General features: G+C 44.1%; 1 protein-coding gene across 1 annotated transcript in view; it reads right to left on the bottom strand.

Annotated features, from left to right (window-relative positions):
* Positions 1–13,067, bottom strand: part of KIF5B (kinesin family member 5B) — a 55,881-nt gene extending 42,814 nt beyond the window's left edge. The window contains exon 1 of the mRNA XM_075827476.1: positions 12,654–13,067. Within this exon, the coding sequence (XP_075683591.1) occupies positions 12,654–12,779 (126 nt within the window). The 5' untranslated portion in view covers positions 12,780–13,067. The remainder of the gene's footprint in view (positions 1–12,653) is intronic.
* Between the last annotated feature and the right edge of the window lie 1,066 nt (positions 13,068–14,133).

Genomic DNA, 14,133 nt, shown 5'->3' with positions numbered 1-14,133 from the left:
ATATTACAGTAGCAGAAGAGTGGAAGAGATTTGAACAAATAGTCACACGTGGCGTAAAAAGATCCGGCAAAAAAAAAGACAAACATACATTTTTAATACAAAGCATGTCAATTTAGGCATTGGAATCGCTGTTTTTCTGCTGCGGGTTATCTCCATTGAATTCAGTGGGAGGTAAGACCCGCAACAAACCGCAAAGTTGCGATATTTGCAGCGGAACAGCTGCGATTCCGCCACAAAAATTGCAACTCCGAAAACAAAAAAATAAAATAGTAATGTTAGCTGTAATATATAGCCGCCATTTAACCCCTCCAATGTGGCGGTCAATGGCGTCTGCCGCATTGAAGTGGTTGACAGAGGGAGGGGGCGCTCTCTGTACCCCATCGCTAGCACCAATGCTTTCTATGCCATCTAGGAAGCCTAGCAACAGCTTCCTGGTCAGCCAGGTATGGAAGCCTATTAGGACCTGCCAAATGTTGGGGTGCTTTTTCCCCTTCATTCCTTGTAAAAATGTCCACAATTTATTGTGAAAAAAAATTTAGCTTTTCAAATTTATGGCCTAATTCCACTAAATTCGGCAAAAAAACTGTGGGGTTCAAATTCTCCCTATACCCCTAGGTAAATTCCTTCAGTGTTGTAGTTTCCAAAATGGAGTCACTTTTGGGGGTTTCCACTGATTTGGTCTCATAGGGGCTTTGCAAATGCGACATGGTGCCGCAAACCATTCCAGCAAAATTTAAGCTCCAAAAGTGAAATGGTGCTCCTTCTCTTCTAAGCCCTGCCGTGGGTCCAAACAGCAGGTTATTGCCACATATGGTTGTATTCTTGTGCTCAGAAGAGGTTGCTTTACAAATTTTGGGGTGCTTTTTCTTCTTTATTGTGAAAATGGAAATATCTGTGCTCAAACTACATTTTATTACAAAAAAACGAAAAAAAAACACACAGATTTTCAATTCCACTAAAGTCAGCAAAAAACCTGTGGGGTCAAAATGCTTACTATACCCCTTGATAAATTCCATGAGGGGTGTAGTTTCTCAAATGGGGTCACTTTTGGGGGTTTCCACTATTTTGGTCCCACACAGGCTTTGTAAATGCGACTTGGCACATGAAAGCCATTCCAGCAAATCTTGAGCTACAAAACCTAAATGGTGCTCCTTCCCTTCGTAGCCCCGCCATGTGTCCAAACAGTTTATTCCCACATATGGGGTATTGCCGTAATCAGGAGAAATTGCTTTTCAAATGTTGGGGTGTTTTCGGTCCTTTATGCCTTGTAAAAATGTCTATGTTTTATTAGGAAAAAAAAATTTAGATATTCATTTTCACTACCTTATTCCACTAAATTCAGCAAGAAACCTGTGGGGTCAAAATGCTAACTATACCCCTTGATAAATTCCTTTAGGGGTGTAGTTTGCCAAATGGTGTCTTTTTGGGAGTGTTTCCAGTGTTTTGGCCCCACAAGACTTCTTTAAACCTGACATGGTGCCTAAAATATATGCTAATAAAAAGAAGGCTCCAAAATCCAGTAGGTGCTCCTTTGCTTCTGAGGCCTTAGTTTGTCCATTAGCAGACTACGGCCACATGTGGGATATTTCTAAAAACTGCAGAATCTGGGGAATAAATATTAAGTTGCTTTTATCTGGTAAAACCCTCTGTTACAAATAAAAAAAAGGGTTAACCCTTTAACGACCCATGACGAAAATACACGTCATGACCAGGGGGGTGAGGTTTGGTGTGGGCTCACGCGCTGAGCCCGCTCCATACACCGCAGCTGTGTATTACAGCTGACACGCTACTCCAACGGCCAGGAACAGCGAATGTGCTGTTCCTGGCTGTTTCGTTAAATGCCGCGGTCAATAGTGGCCAACGCATTTAAATCGTTAGGAGGGGCGGCCCCCTCCAACAGCCCAACGGCCCCCGGCAACGCGATCATGGCTGTCATGGCAGCCCGGGTGCCTAATAAAGGCCCCGAGGTTTGCCTTCGGTCTGCCTCTGCTAAGCCATGGCAGAGGCATGGCTTAGCAGAAGCCTGTAAAAGTGACAATATACTGCAATACACTTGCTGGTTCAAGTCCCCAAGGGGGAATAAAAAAATAAACACAATTTTAAAAAGTGTAAAAAAAAATAAAAAAATATACGTATTGCCACGTTGACAGTCCAAACTACTACAATATACCATTATTTAACTCGCATGGTGAACGGCCTAAAAAAAAACAAAAAAAAAAAACGCCCAAATCATTGTTTTTTTGGCACTAAAAAAAATAAAAAAAAAAATCTTATGTACCAAAAGACGTTACCTATAAAAACTACAGCTCGTCCCGCAAAAAATAAGCCCTCACACCAATCAACGGAAAAACCAAAAAAGTTATGTCTCTCAGAACGTGGTGAAACAGAACAAGTTTTATTGTTAACAAATAGATTTTTCTTTGTAAAAGTAGTAAAATATAAAAAAACATATAAATTTGGTATTACCGTAATCGTATTGAGGCGCAGAATAAAGTTAAGTTGTAGTTTTTAACCACACGGTGAAAGCCGTAAACCCAACACAAATTTTTTTCCCATTTCCCAGTACATTATATGGTACTTTAAATGGTGGCAATAGAAGCTACAGCTCCTCCCGCAAACAATAAGCCCTCACACCACTCTATTAACGGAAAAATAAAAACGGTACGGCTCTTAGAAGGCGGGGAGTGAAAAATGTAAACGTAAAGACAAAAAATGTCAGTCGTTAAAAGGTTAAATATGAATTTCTGCAAAAAAAAATAAAAAATTTACATTTGTAAATTGCACCACTACTTTTCTTTAATACTTGTGAAACGCCTAAAAAGAGTTAAGAAACTTTTTGAATGCTGTTTTGAATACTTTGAGGGGTGCAGTTTTTAAAATGGAGTGATTTATGGGGGTTTGTATTGTATGGGCCCCTCAAAGCCACTTCAGAACGGAATTGGTCCCTGAAAAAAAATAGCCTTTTGAAATAGTGAGAAATTGCTGCTAAAGTTCTAAGTCTTGTAACGTCCTAGAAAAAGAAAACGTTAAAAAAAATTATACCAACATAAAGTGGACATATGGGATATGTGAAAGAGAAAGGCTGGGTTCACACGACCTATTTTCAGGCGTAAACGAGGCGTATTATGCCTCGATTTACGCCTGAAAATAGGGCTACAATACGTCGGCAAACATCTGCCCATTCATTTGAATGGGTTTGCCGACGTACTGTGCCGACGACCTGTCATTTACGCGTCGTCGTTTGACAACTGTCAAACGACGACGCGTAAAATGACTGCCTCGGCAAAGAAGTGCAGGACACTTATATACATTATGTGCAGGACACTTCTTTGCAACGTAATTTGAGCCGTTCTTCATTGAAGTCAATGAAGAGCAGCTCAAGATTACGGGCGTCAAAGACGCCTCGCATAATACGAGGAGGAGCTTTTACGTCTGAAACGAGGCAGCTGTTTTCTCCTCAAAACAGTCTGTCTTTTCAGACGTAAAAGCCTCTCATCGTGTGCACATACCCTAACTGTTTTATAAGCAGATACATTTAAATTTAGAAGCGCGCAAATTTTTGCAAATTCTCTCTAAATTTTGGTGTTTTTCACAAATAAATATTGAATTTAGTAACAAATTTTTTCATTAACAAAGTACAATATGTCACGAGAAAACAATCTAGGAATCACTTGGATAGGTAAAGCATTCCAAAGTTATTGCCACATAAAGTGAAGGGGTTAAATACATATGATACAGAGATAAATATCATTCGTTCTTGCAAGGTCAGTTAAACAAATGTTCCATAAATGAGATTATTCCTTGACACCTGCTAGAGTGACTTGTTATTGGTCTCGAGAGTCTTCACGTTGAAGAGACAGGCGCCGACCCACAAAACTCCAGTGCACATGTTGAAAGTCACCAGTATTGAGCCCATTCAATAACTATATATGAAACTGCCATTACTGGATGTGAAAGAAACCAACCACCTGCATAGAAAAACACGGTTTAGGGCTCGTCCACACGTAACGGAAATGCCGCATTTTATCCGGCCGGAATTAAAGCAGCAGAATACAGTAGCAGCATAGTGGATGAGAATTAACAAATCTTAGCCACATGCGGTGTAAAATTTTCAATTTCTGCGTTTTTCATGAGCGATGTCTCCATCTCCTAACATTGGGAAAAACGCAGCAATTTACACACCATTTTATGCCGCAAAAAAAACCCGCAGGAAATGGTGCGTTTTTGCCGCAGCGGCAAGCCTTTGACTTTCAACGGAATTGCTTCAGAAATTTTCCGCACCAATTCTGTTGTGTGTGGACAAGCCCTTATAATTCAGGATATCGCAGCAAAAAACATCATGTCATCAGCAATTCCATACAGAAGAAGAATGCAGACTGGAGGACTGTGCCATAAAATACATCAGTCTCAGAGTCCAGCCCGGTGTCATTTATTTCACACACAGACCTGCTTAGTCAGGGTTTAGATGACAATCTCAGGACACTCCCTTACCTAAAGGCCTCATGCACACTGTCTTTGATTACGGCACAGACAGCTCGAGGAGTGTCATCTGCAGGCCGTCCGAAATCACGGACCGTGCACACACAAGAGCGCATTGAGTATAACGAGCCTGGACCGCAAATGTGGACCGTAAAATGACATGTCCTATTTTTTTCAGGTCCGGACAATGCACGGAGCGTGGAAACCATTTGCCCTATACTTTCCTGCAATTGCGGATAGTATGCGCACGCAAACGCATGGTCACGTGCATGGGGCCTAACAGAAACCACATGATGAAAAGGGTAAACCGGCAACCTTGACTTTCCAGGAAGGGGGGGAGATAATCTACCAAGGAAAATGAAGAAATTCTAAAAGCAGGAGCCAATGAATAAATAATGAAGTAAACAGACTAAGCGACCGGAAATGTGGGACAAGCTATTTATGGATAAAGGAAGAAGTTAATAGAAAACAAAACTAATGCCTGTAATACCGATAAAAGATTTAAAGGGACTGACTGGTTAGATCTGGAAAGCTCCATATCACGCTGCAGGAACTCCATGGGGCACCTGTGATCAAAGAATGGGAATCAAATAGTAAGGCCTCATGCACACGACCGTAGCCACGTACACAGCCGTGATTTTCGGGTCGGTCAGCCGGCCGCAGAGTGTCACCCGCGACCGTAACCATGTGCATGGCCGTGGTAATCGCAGGCCGTGCACATTATTTTCTTTGAGCCTGGACCGCAAAACACGGCTGTAATAAGACATGTCTGTTCTTTCTGCGGTCCAGGCTCTTGGGCCATGGAAACCACGGTCGTGTGCATGGGCCCATTGAAATGAATGGGGCCGCAATTCACCCGTAGATTTTCGGGGGAATTGTGGCCGCAGAAGCATGTTCGTGTGAATGGGGCCTAAGAAGAGATGGATATTCTATAAAAGATCATTCGCCCCCTAAACACCATTATGGTTTTTCTTTTATGGAGTTTAACCCCTAGGCGCACCAGGACGCAACGGTACGTCGCTGCTGCCAGTGTCTTAGCGCACAAGGACGTACAGTTACTGAGGTTTTTCCCGGTGCACACTGTCGGCGACAGTGTTCACCGGGAACCGGTGTGAAGCGGGAACACGCGAAATCGCGGGGTTTGCCGATAGTTACTATGGCAAATGGAAGCCAAACAATGGCTTCCGGGTCTGCCATGGACGGAAGCCCATCAGTCCTGATAGGCTTGTTTGCAGCCGCGTGCTCCATGTGCCTATTTATCTGAATTTTTATCCTGCTCCTGTATAACGGGTCACATATTACTACTAGTTATAATGGAGGGCATGTGAATTGCTGGCTTTTTTTTTTAATGAAAACTGCGAATATGTTTTATACTTCCATTACCGAAAGTGGAATGTGTAGTAGTTTGACCGCACAACTTTCTTGACTAGGGAGGCACAAGGGCGACTGACCGCCGGTTTCAGAGCAGGATGGCGGGGACCTTTCACTGATCTATTAAATGTGGTTTGCTTTTTCCTCACGTTTAGGTTTATGGTATAGATGACCTACTTTTATGGAGTAAATTTATGCTTTCCAAGCTTTTCCTCTTGAATACTAGAGGTAGACAGATTTTTAGAGAAGGGCTAAATTTTGACACTTCGTAGCCAGAGGGTCTGAGTTTTATTTCCATTTTTTTGCTGTCCATTGACTATGGGGCTCAGTACAATCCGGGGATGAGCTGTCATGGATCCAATCACCAGTGCAACTAGTATAGTTTTCTTAGACTGGGTTCACGTCTATCATCTGCATCCAGCTAGTTTTTATTCTCAGCCTTTGTGCACTGGTTCGGCGTGGAACGTTTTTCTGTCCAGTAAAGGTAAATATCCAGCGTTAAAACGAATGCAACTGATGCCAGGTCTCCCATAGGAAAGCATGGGATCAGTCCTGGCATCAGTTACCCTCTGATGGAGGGAAACGACACTGGATATATGGGAACCCCCGGCCTTCTAAGATCTGTCCCTTGGATTATCTCTTTGGGAAAAGCTTTTGTGATCTCACAAAACAGGTTCCCATCCATGGCTCCTAAAATATTGATTTCAACACGCCTGAATTTTTGTTCTGCTGAGAGATAACCGCTATCAGAAATGGCTGGCTGCAGTTGATTCTGCAGCAGCAGCATCAGCGTTTGCAGGTAAGATCGACTTACCTGCAAACGCTGATGCTGCTGCAGAATCAACTGTAGCCTCTGGTGCCGATGTGGCCGTCACGATGCAGGACCTGTGAGTGACATCACAGATCTGCACTGTCAGAAGCTGGGCGTTCTGAAGAGAAGAGGATGTTACTTTTCTTCAGAGCGCCCAGCTAGTAAAAGTATTAAAAACGCCCCGATGTACGCACATAATACACGCCCACTTGGACTTTTACTTTTAAACACACCCACTTGGACTTTTGCAAGCCTCCTTTGCATAACTACAAAAATGGCCATAACTTGGCCAAAAATGCTCGTTTTTTTAAAATAAAAACGTTACTGTAATCTACATTGCAGCGCCTATCTGCTGCAATAGCAGATAGGGGTTGCAAAATCTGGTGACAGAGCCTCTTTAAATCTAGACGTATAAACCTCAAATGTTATTGTGACGGAAGAAATAACTTGAGCGATAATGGGAGTTATGGATAAGATTTTTTTATTTTTTTTAACTCTTTCTATATAGTTTGGTCTAAATATGAAACCTTTGAGGACATTAGTTAGAACTCCCCGCACTGCAGTAGAGGTACATCCAGAGTACATATTGGTTTCGGCTGCTGGCCCAGCCACATTTACTGCAGGCAGTCATTAAATACAGCCACAGCATGGGACAAATCACTGCACACTTCCCATCGAGGGGAGTGATCGCTGAGACCAGACATGAGGTTACTGCAGGGTAAACGCAGCCAATACCACTGACTGGTGATAAAGCAGGTGGTACATGCACATACCTGACCAAATCCTAAGAAGCAATTCTGTACTCTAATCAAAGTAAGGCCCCCCTCCCCTCAGATGCTCATAATGTGGCCCCAGACATGTGCATTACACAAATGACCCTCTGGAAGGGATAGTTTCTACCTGTCTGCAAACTAATATGAATGATTATGGTCAGCTTTAGAGAAGAACTTGCTTTAAAGGGGGTTGTCCACAAGATAGGTGATAAGTGTTGCCGGGGATCACGAGACCGTGGGGTCCCGAGTCCCCTGTTTGAATGGGGCGGCAGTCAAGCATGTGCGCTGCCACTCTTCTTATAGTCTATGGGACAATTAGGGTATGTGCACACGACCTCTTTTCAGACGTAATGTAGGCGTTTTACGCCTCGAATTACGCCTGAAAAAAACGCCCCTAATACGTCTACAAACATCTGCCCATTGCTTTCAATGGGAATTACGATGTTCTGTTCCCACGAGCCTTTATTTTACGTCTCGCTGTGAAAAAACAGAGCGTAAAATGAAGTAGCATGTCACTTCTTGAGGCGTTTTTTGGAGCAGATTTTCCATTGAACACTATGAAAAACGCCTCAAAAAACGTCTGAAAAGAAGCTCCAAATTTCTCTCTCAGCTTCAAAAACGCCTGAAAATCAGAGGCTGTTTTCTTTGAAATCAGCTCCGTATTTTTCAGACGTTTTTTGTTAAGCGTGTGAACATACCCTTAGATTGGCAGCACACATGCATGACTGCCGCCTTATTCAAACAGGGGACTCAAGACCCCCCCTTCTCGTGATCTCCAGCAATAAAACACTTATCTATCTTGTGGATAAGTTGTTATGGTGGGACAACCCTTATAAACCCTCGGTGACACGGGACAAGAGAGATAATGCCGACCCCTGGCCGTTGAAGCTCTTATATGTCGCTGTCACTATTGACCGCGACATCTAAGCTGTTAGGATGGGGACGCCCCTCTTTCTTCAGCTCCCACACTTTTTCAGAATGATGATGGTTGTGATGGTAGCATGGGGGCCTAACAAAGGCCGCCAGGTCTGCCATCTTTCTGCTGCTATCCTGCCCTGCCAGAGGAGCATAATGTTTTTTTTTTAACAAAGTTTTTTTTTTTGTAAAAGTAGTGCATCATACAAAAAACACCACAAATACAAAAACAACTATATACATTTGTTATTGACCTGCAGAATAAAGTTGACATGTCATTTTAACCGCAAATGAACACAGACAACAAAACCCAAAAAACAATGGCGAAATTGCAGATTTTTACCAATTCCATGCCTCAAAGAATTTTTAGTTTCCCAGCACATTATACAGTATTTTTAAGGCCCATGTGACCGCTGCAGCCAATCACAGGCCAATCACTGGCTGCAGCGGTCACATGGACTGCGCGTCATCCAGGGAGGTCGGACTGGATGTCGAGAGGGACGCGTCACCAAGACAACGGCCGGGTAAGTATGAATTTATTTTACTTTAATTATGGAAAGGGCTGTCCCTTCTCTCTATCCTGCACTGATAGAGAGAAGGGCTGCCGATTAGTGCAGTGTAATTTTGCAGCGAAACCGTGCCCGTAAATACAGGTGGAATACGGGTGACACCGGACCCGTATTAACGGGCACGGGTCCGTAAATACTGGTGCAATACGGGTCGAATACGTGTGACCAAGGACCCGTATTTACGCCAGTATTTACGGGTGGACAAAAATACGGTCGTGTGCATGGGTCCTTAGGGTATGTTCACACGACAACTCCAATTACGTCTGAAATTACGGAGCGGTTTTCAGGAGAAAACAGCTCCTGAATTTCAGACGTTATTGCATGTACTCGCGTTTTTCGCGGTGTCTTTTACGGACGTAATTTGGAGCAGTTCTTCATTGGAGTCAATGAAAAATGGCTCCAATTACGTCCCAAGAAGTGTCCTGCACTTTGACGCGGCCGTAATTTTACGCGCCGTCTTTTGACAGCGACGCGTAAAATGACAGCTCGTCTGCACAGAACATCGTAAGAGCCATTGCAAGCAATGGGCAGATGTTTGCCGACGCATTCGAGCCGTCTTTTCAGGCGTAATTCGAGGCGTAAAACGCCTGAATTACATCTGAAAACAGGTCGTGTGCACATACCCTCAGATTTCTGCTATGGATGTGCAGCAGATCCACACGAGGATTAGTTCCATTGCGATACTTTGCTTCTCAGTGCAGAATAAGAAGCACGCTTCCAATTTCCGCAGTTTAATTTCCACAGTGCGCCCAAAAATTGGCTCACAAATTGTCAATAGCCTGTGAATGAGGGTAAAATCCCATTCACTTGCATAGAATGCTTAAAGTCATCGAATTGGATGCAGATTTAGACACAGACTCTGTTCCAAAATCCGACACGTGTGAACGTCACGGTTTGCAGCCTCTAGATGAAAACCTTTCCATTCACTAACAACAAACAGTATAGTTTATAAAAGACTGGACAAGGAGCTGTAGAAGATCACAGCATCTCATCGTTTTGGAACAGTGACTCTACAATAAGATGAGAGAGATGACTAACAAACATGAGCACACCCAGGTATTATGGCTTAGACGTCGGCTTTCACAACTCCACAGTGACAATACAGGAGGGATCATAAATCCCACAGGTGACCGTGGCTATTCACAGCCTCAAAGAACAATGAAGTCATATATCGAGCTTCTCAAAAGGAGAACGTGTCATATATAGCAGACAAGTCTGATTACAAGGCTTGTGAGCATTTGATATTTTATACATTAGATATAATACAAGGATTACATATATAGTATACAGGCTTCCTATAAACAGATCACTATGTTAGACACATTTCACAGACCATTGTCTGATCACACAATCTGCAGATTTTCATTAAGAACAGCCCATAAGTAGTGAACATCTGGGCTCGGCCACCCCGCTCTCTGCCAGATCAAGCACAATCTGTTCTTCCTAAGAGCAGACAAGCTCCTTTATAACAAAAAAAACAGAGGAAGGTAAAGAAATTATCCAAATCTGCTGCGTGGAGAGAAAAGTCTCCTGTGCGAGTTTATCATACAGGGTGAATATGTGGCCCATAAATGTTAAGGGGCCGAGTAATAAGTTATAAGGACATACAATACCACGTGACATACACATTCTGCTTTTTACACTGGTTCATAAATGATAAGACACAAACAGCATATACAAGCTCCTGTACCAGCCTCCTGTCATACATGGGTACAGATGATGTATACACAAGGGCTGCCAAGTGGCCAAAGCTCCAAGAAATTACTACTAGCCACCAGCTTTTCAGAGGTTTTCTATTGACGTTCATATTGCAGGCTGGTGGACGGCTCCGACTGGCTGGATCTGACAGCTCAATATGCTGCCATATATAAGGACAACATATTACAGATACAAGGCCACACTCCTAGTAGCCAAAATAGCAAAAAACTAATGTATACATGAGGGGAGTAGACACAGCAGCCTGTCAATCTCCGGCCTGAGGGGCTGCCCTCATGAATACAGTAGCCTTAGAACTAGGAGTCCGCTGTATTTCTTCAGTGCTCCTATTAACGGCACAATATTCTTTTTTTGTGCCGTTTTAGCTACTAGGAGCCCTGACCTGTAGCTGTAATACACTGCCCTGACATAGCCCAACGTATTAAGCGGACAGATCCATTTCAAGTCTGCAGTATTTGGCTCTTCCCTGGTATACATACCGTATGCCGCCATTTATTGACAAGCTATAGAGTAACACTGCAAATATTCTTCTAATTAACTGTGAAGCTAATAAAACCAGGTATTGAAGGGATAATGTAGTTTTGGCAAGTGACAGCATATTAGGACCACCAGGTGAATAGGGTGGAGTTGCAGCACCTGGATGGGAGCGGCGCTCTGCAGGCAAAACGTCTGCACACAGCGCTGCGGCCCCTTCCTTCTAGCAATCGGTCAGGGGGGCAGCAGTCAGTCTTCGACTAATCAGCGACTGATTTTATATGATTTGCTGTCACTTACTAAGACTGAAAAGACCCTTAAAGAAGATCACTGAACCTAAGAGAGTAAGTACGAAGACCAGCTGCTAATATCTCACATATTAATGGAGAGGTCTCCGGAAGTTCTGCAAACGTAGATAGAAAAAGGCTGATAGCAGAGAACAACAGATTGGAGTGAACTACAGGCGAGATAGACTTTAGTAGAAGAGGTAACGTTTATGACCTGGCTGAATTTGTCATAACCTGGGCAGTATCTCTGTGAATCCAGTAACTGGAGGTAAAGATGATATTTGGAAATTTACGACACAAGTCACAACACAAGCAGCAGCATATTATATACACACACATCACCCTCCTGTCCATTAGATCAGCACCCAGCCTTTCCAAACTCCTGAATGACATCTCCTTTGTTATGAAGTGACATCCCCCAATCCTGTGTCACTGAAAAACTTGCAGAGTTGTCATTCAGAAGAATAATATAGAGAATGTTTGCACTTAATTGCAGACGTTGATGTTCAGCAGCTTGCGGCTCGTTACTAAGTGTCGTACTACAAGTACCAGACATCTTTTATCTGTACAGGTTACCCTTAATGTGCTTTTGGCAGCAGGACCCGCTTGATGCCAGTCTGGAGAGGTGATAGACATTGGAAAACACTCGGTCATGTTGCCTGGGAATTAGAATCTAGGAACTGCCCAAACATCTGGGTGACCACACCAGTGACACCCGCCATTATGGGCAGAACCCAAACACAGGTCAGTAGACACCGGACCACCTCAACCTGCGCAGAGCAGCGGAAAACAGCGACACTGGTCTCAGAACAACACTAGATACCAATGGGCAAAATACCCCAGGAGCGGCAGAACATCGAAGCTGCATTCACCTCGGGCTCAAAGTGACATCAAACTCACATTGACGCCAGTCTTGGGCGAGAGTCTGGCAATGTGGGCACGTTACCCACCCATGGTATCACCAGCCTCTAGGGGCAGCACAAGAGTAACCTGAGGCAGGACCACCGCAACACCAGTCTAGAGAAGCGGCACAACCTAAAGTGACACTGGGTATCAATAGAAAAACAGTGACATGGCTTACAAGTGACAGAATGTACAGCAACACGTCAGGAGTGGCAGAACCAGAGATTAAGCCCCTTCACCGGGCAGGACCACCCCGGGGCCAGGCTCAAGTGTCACAACCCAGTGACACCACCAACCACCCTTAGGTCGAAGTTAGAAAGTGGGCACCGCCAGGGCGTCACCCAGCCACACTCACCGCGATGACTATGGTCTCATCTCCCTGGAACTTGGCCACGTACTTGTCGCCTCTGACCACCTCGGAGTTGTTAAGAGGCCTGAAGCGGCACATTACTTTGATGCTGCACTCTGCCGGGTCGGCCATCTTGTCCGCTTTCTCCTCCGCCTCTCGCCCGGGGCGTGTGTGCGGCAAGAAAAAATAGTCTGACGGGGACCGGGTGACGTGCAAAATACAATGAATAAGCTATATCCGCCGCGGCCGCCACTCTCCAGCCCCGGTCCGTGCGCCACCAAGCTCAGTGGGCGGAGGAATGAGGCTCACTTCCCATCCAATATGGCAGCCATGGCGGAGGCCGGCGGTGACGCTTCCCTGCTCCTCCTCCCCTGCCGGCGGTTGACTGGCGATGATGTCATGTTCGCCCACACAGGGATCGCCCTAGTGTTTACTGCGCATGCGCTGCAAAGATTGTCCACCCAACCTAGACAGACAGGGAAATTAGAGCTTGCACACGCTAGAGGTAAAACTGATGCTGCGTTATATGTCCCCGCGATCTCCTGCTATGTATGTGCGGCAGTCGCCATGTTAGTGGAGAACAAAAGTCATTGACATTAATATCAGTCTCCGGTATAATGTCTCCGGTCATGGAGACATGGCGGAAAGGAAACTAAAGGCGATATACAGAGAGAAGAGTTTGAATGACAGTTTTGACCCCCACACTGTGTAATGTCTCACCCTGGGTGGTGTTTAATAATACAATAGGAGCATTGTCCTATACTTTTGCTTTCCTGTTGGTCAGTTTACTGTATTTTTAATTGGCAAATAACCATAGCTAAGGAGCCCCCATAAATAGTTAAAGGAGTTCTCCACTTTGGATAATCCCTGCTTGTTAAAAGGGTCTGTTGACAATAAATTGATCACAAAGTGTCCCCCTTCTGGGACCCCCGGCGATCAGTTGGAATCTGTTCGGAAACCTGGCAGTAAGTGATCAATTTCACTGCAGCGCCACCACAGGGCAAATTAAATATTACACTGTGTCCATTCAAATCAATGTGTTGTCTGTGTAATGCGGGACTAGACAGGTCCTCCAAAACAAGAAACACTCCGGCCATAATATGATGATCCTCAACAGGGGACCTCACTCTATCCGTCTATTAACTCTGAAATTAGAAATAGGTCTACTGTATTGGAAAAATAGTTTTCTAAACTGGACAACCCCTTTAAAGATAAAACGATCCATCAAGCTGTAGCAAAAATATCCCAATGCTTTTATCAGGACTCCAATAAGTGATGGTTTTCAGTGCGATTATTATCTGCGTCCTAATAACAGTATTGGAATATTTTTGTTACAACAATGTAAAAATATTGTTTCATCTTTTGCTATTGCCTGAGCTTCGGAGAGAAAGCATGCGCCTGTATCGGATGAGCTGATATTTTACTGTTTTTATTTGCCCCATAAACAGTGTCACCGAGAGAGTGCCCTTAGATTACGGTATAGTAC

This window comes from Rhinoderma darwinii, chromosome 5, assembly GCF_050947455.1.
Source record: "Rhinoderma darwinii isolate aRhiDar2 chromosome 5, aRhiDar2.hap1, whole genome shotgun sequence".
In the NCBI taxonomy this organism is placed as follows: domain Eukaryota; kingdom Metazoa; phylum Chordata; class Amphibia; order Anura; family Rhinodermatidae; genus Rhinoderma; species Rhinoderma darwinii.
Note: the sequence above shows the minus strand (reverse complement) of the source record. Positions and strands in the feature narration are given on the sequence as shown.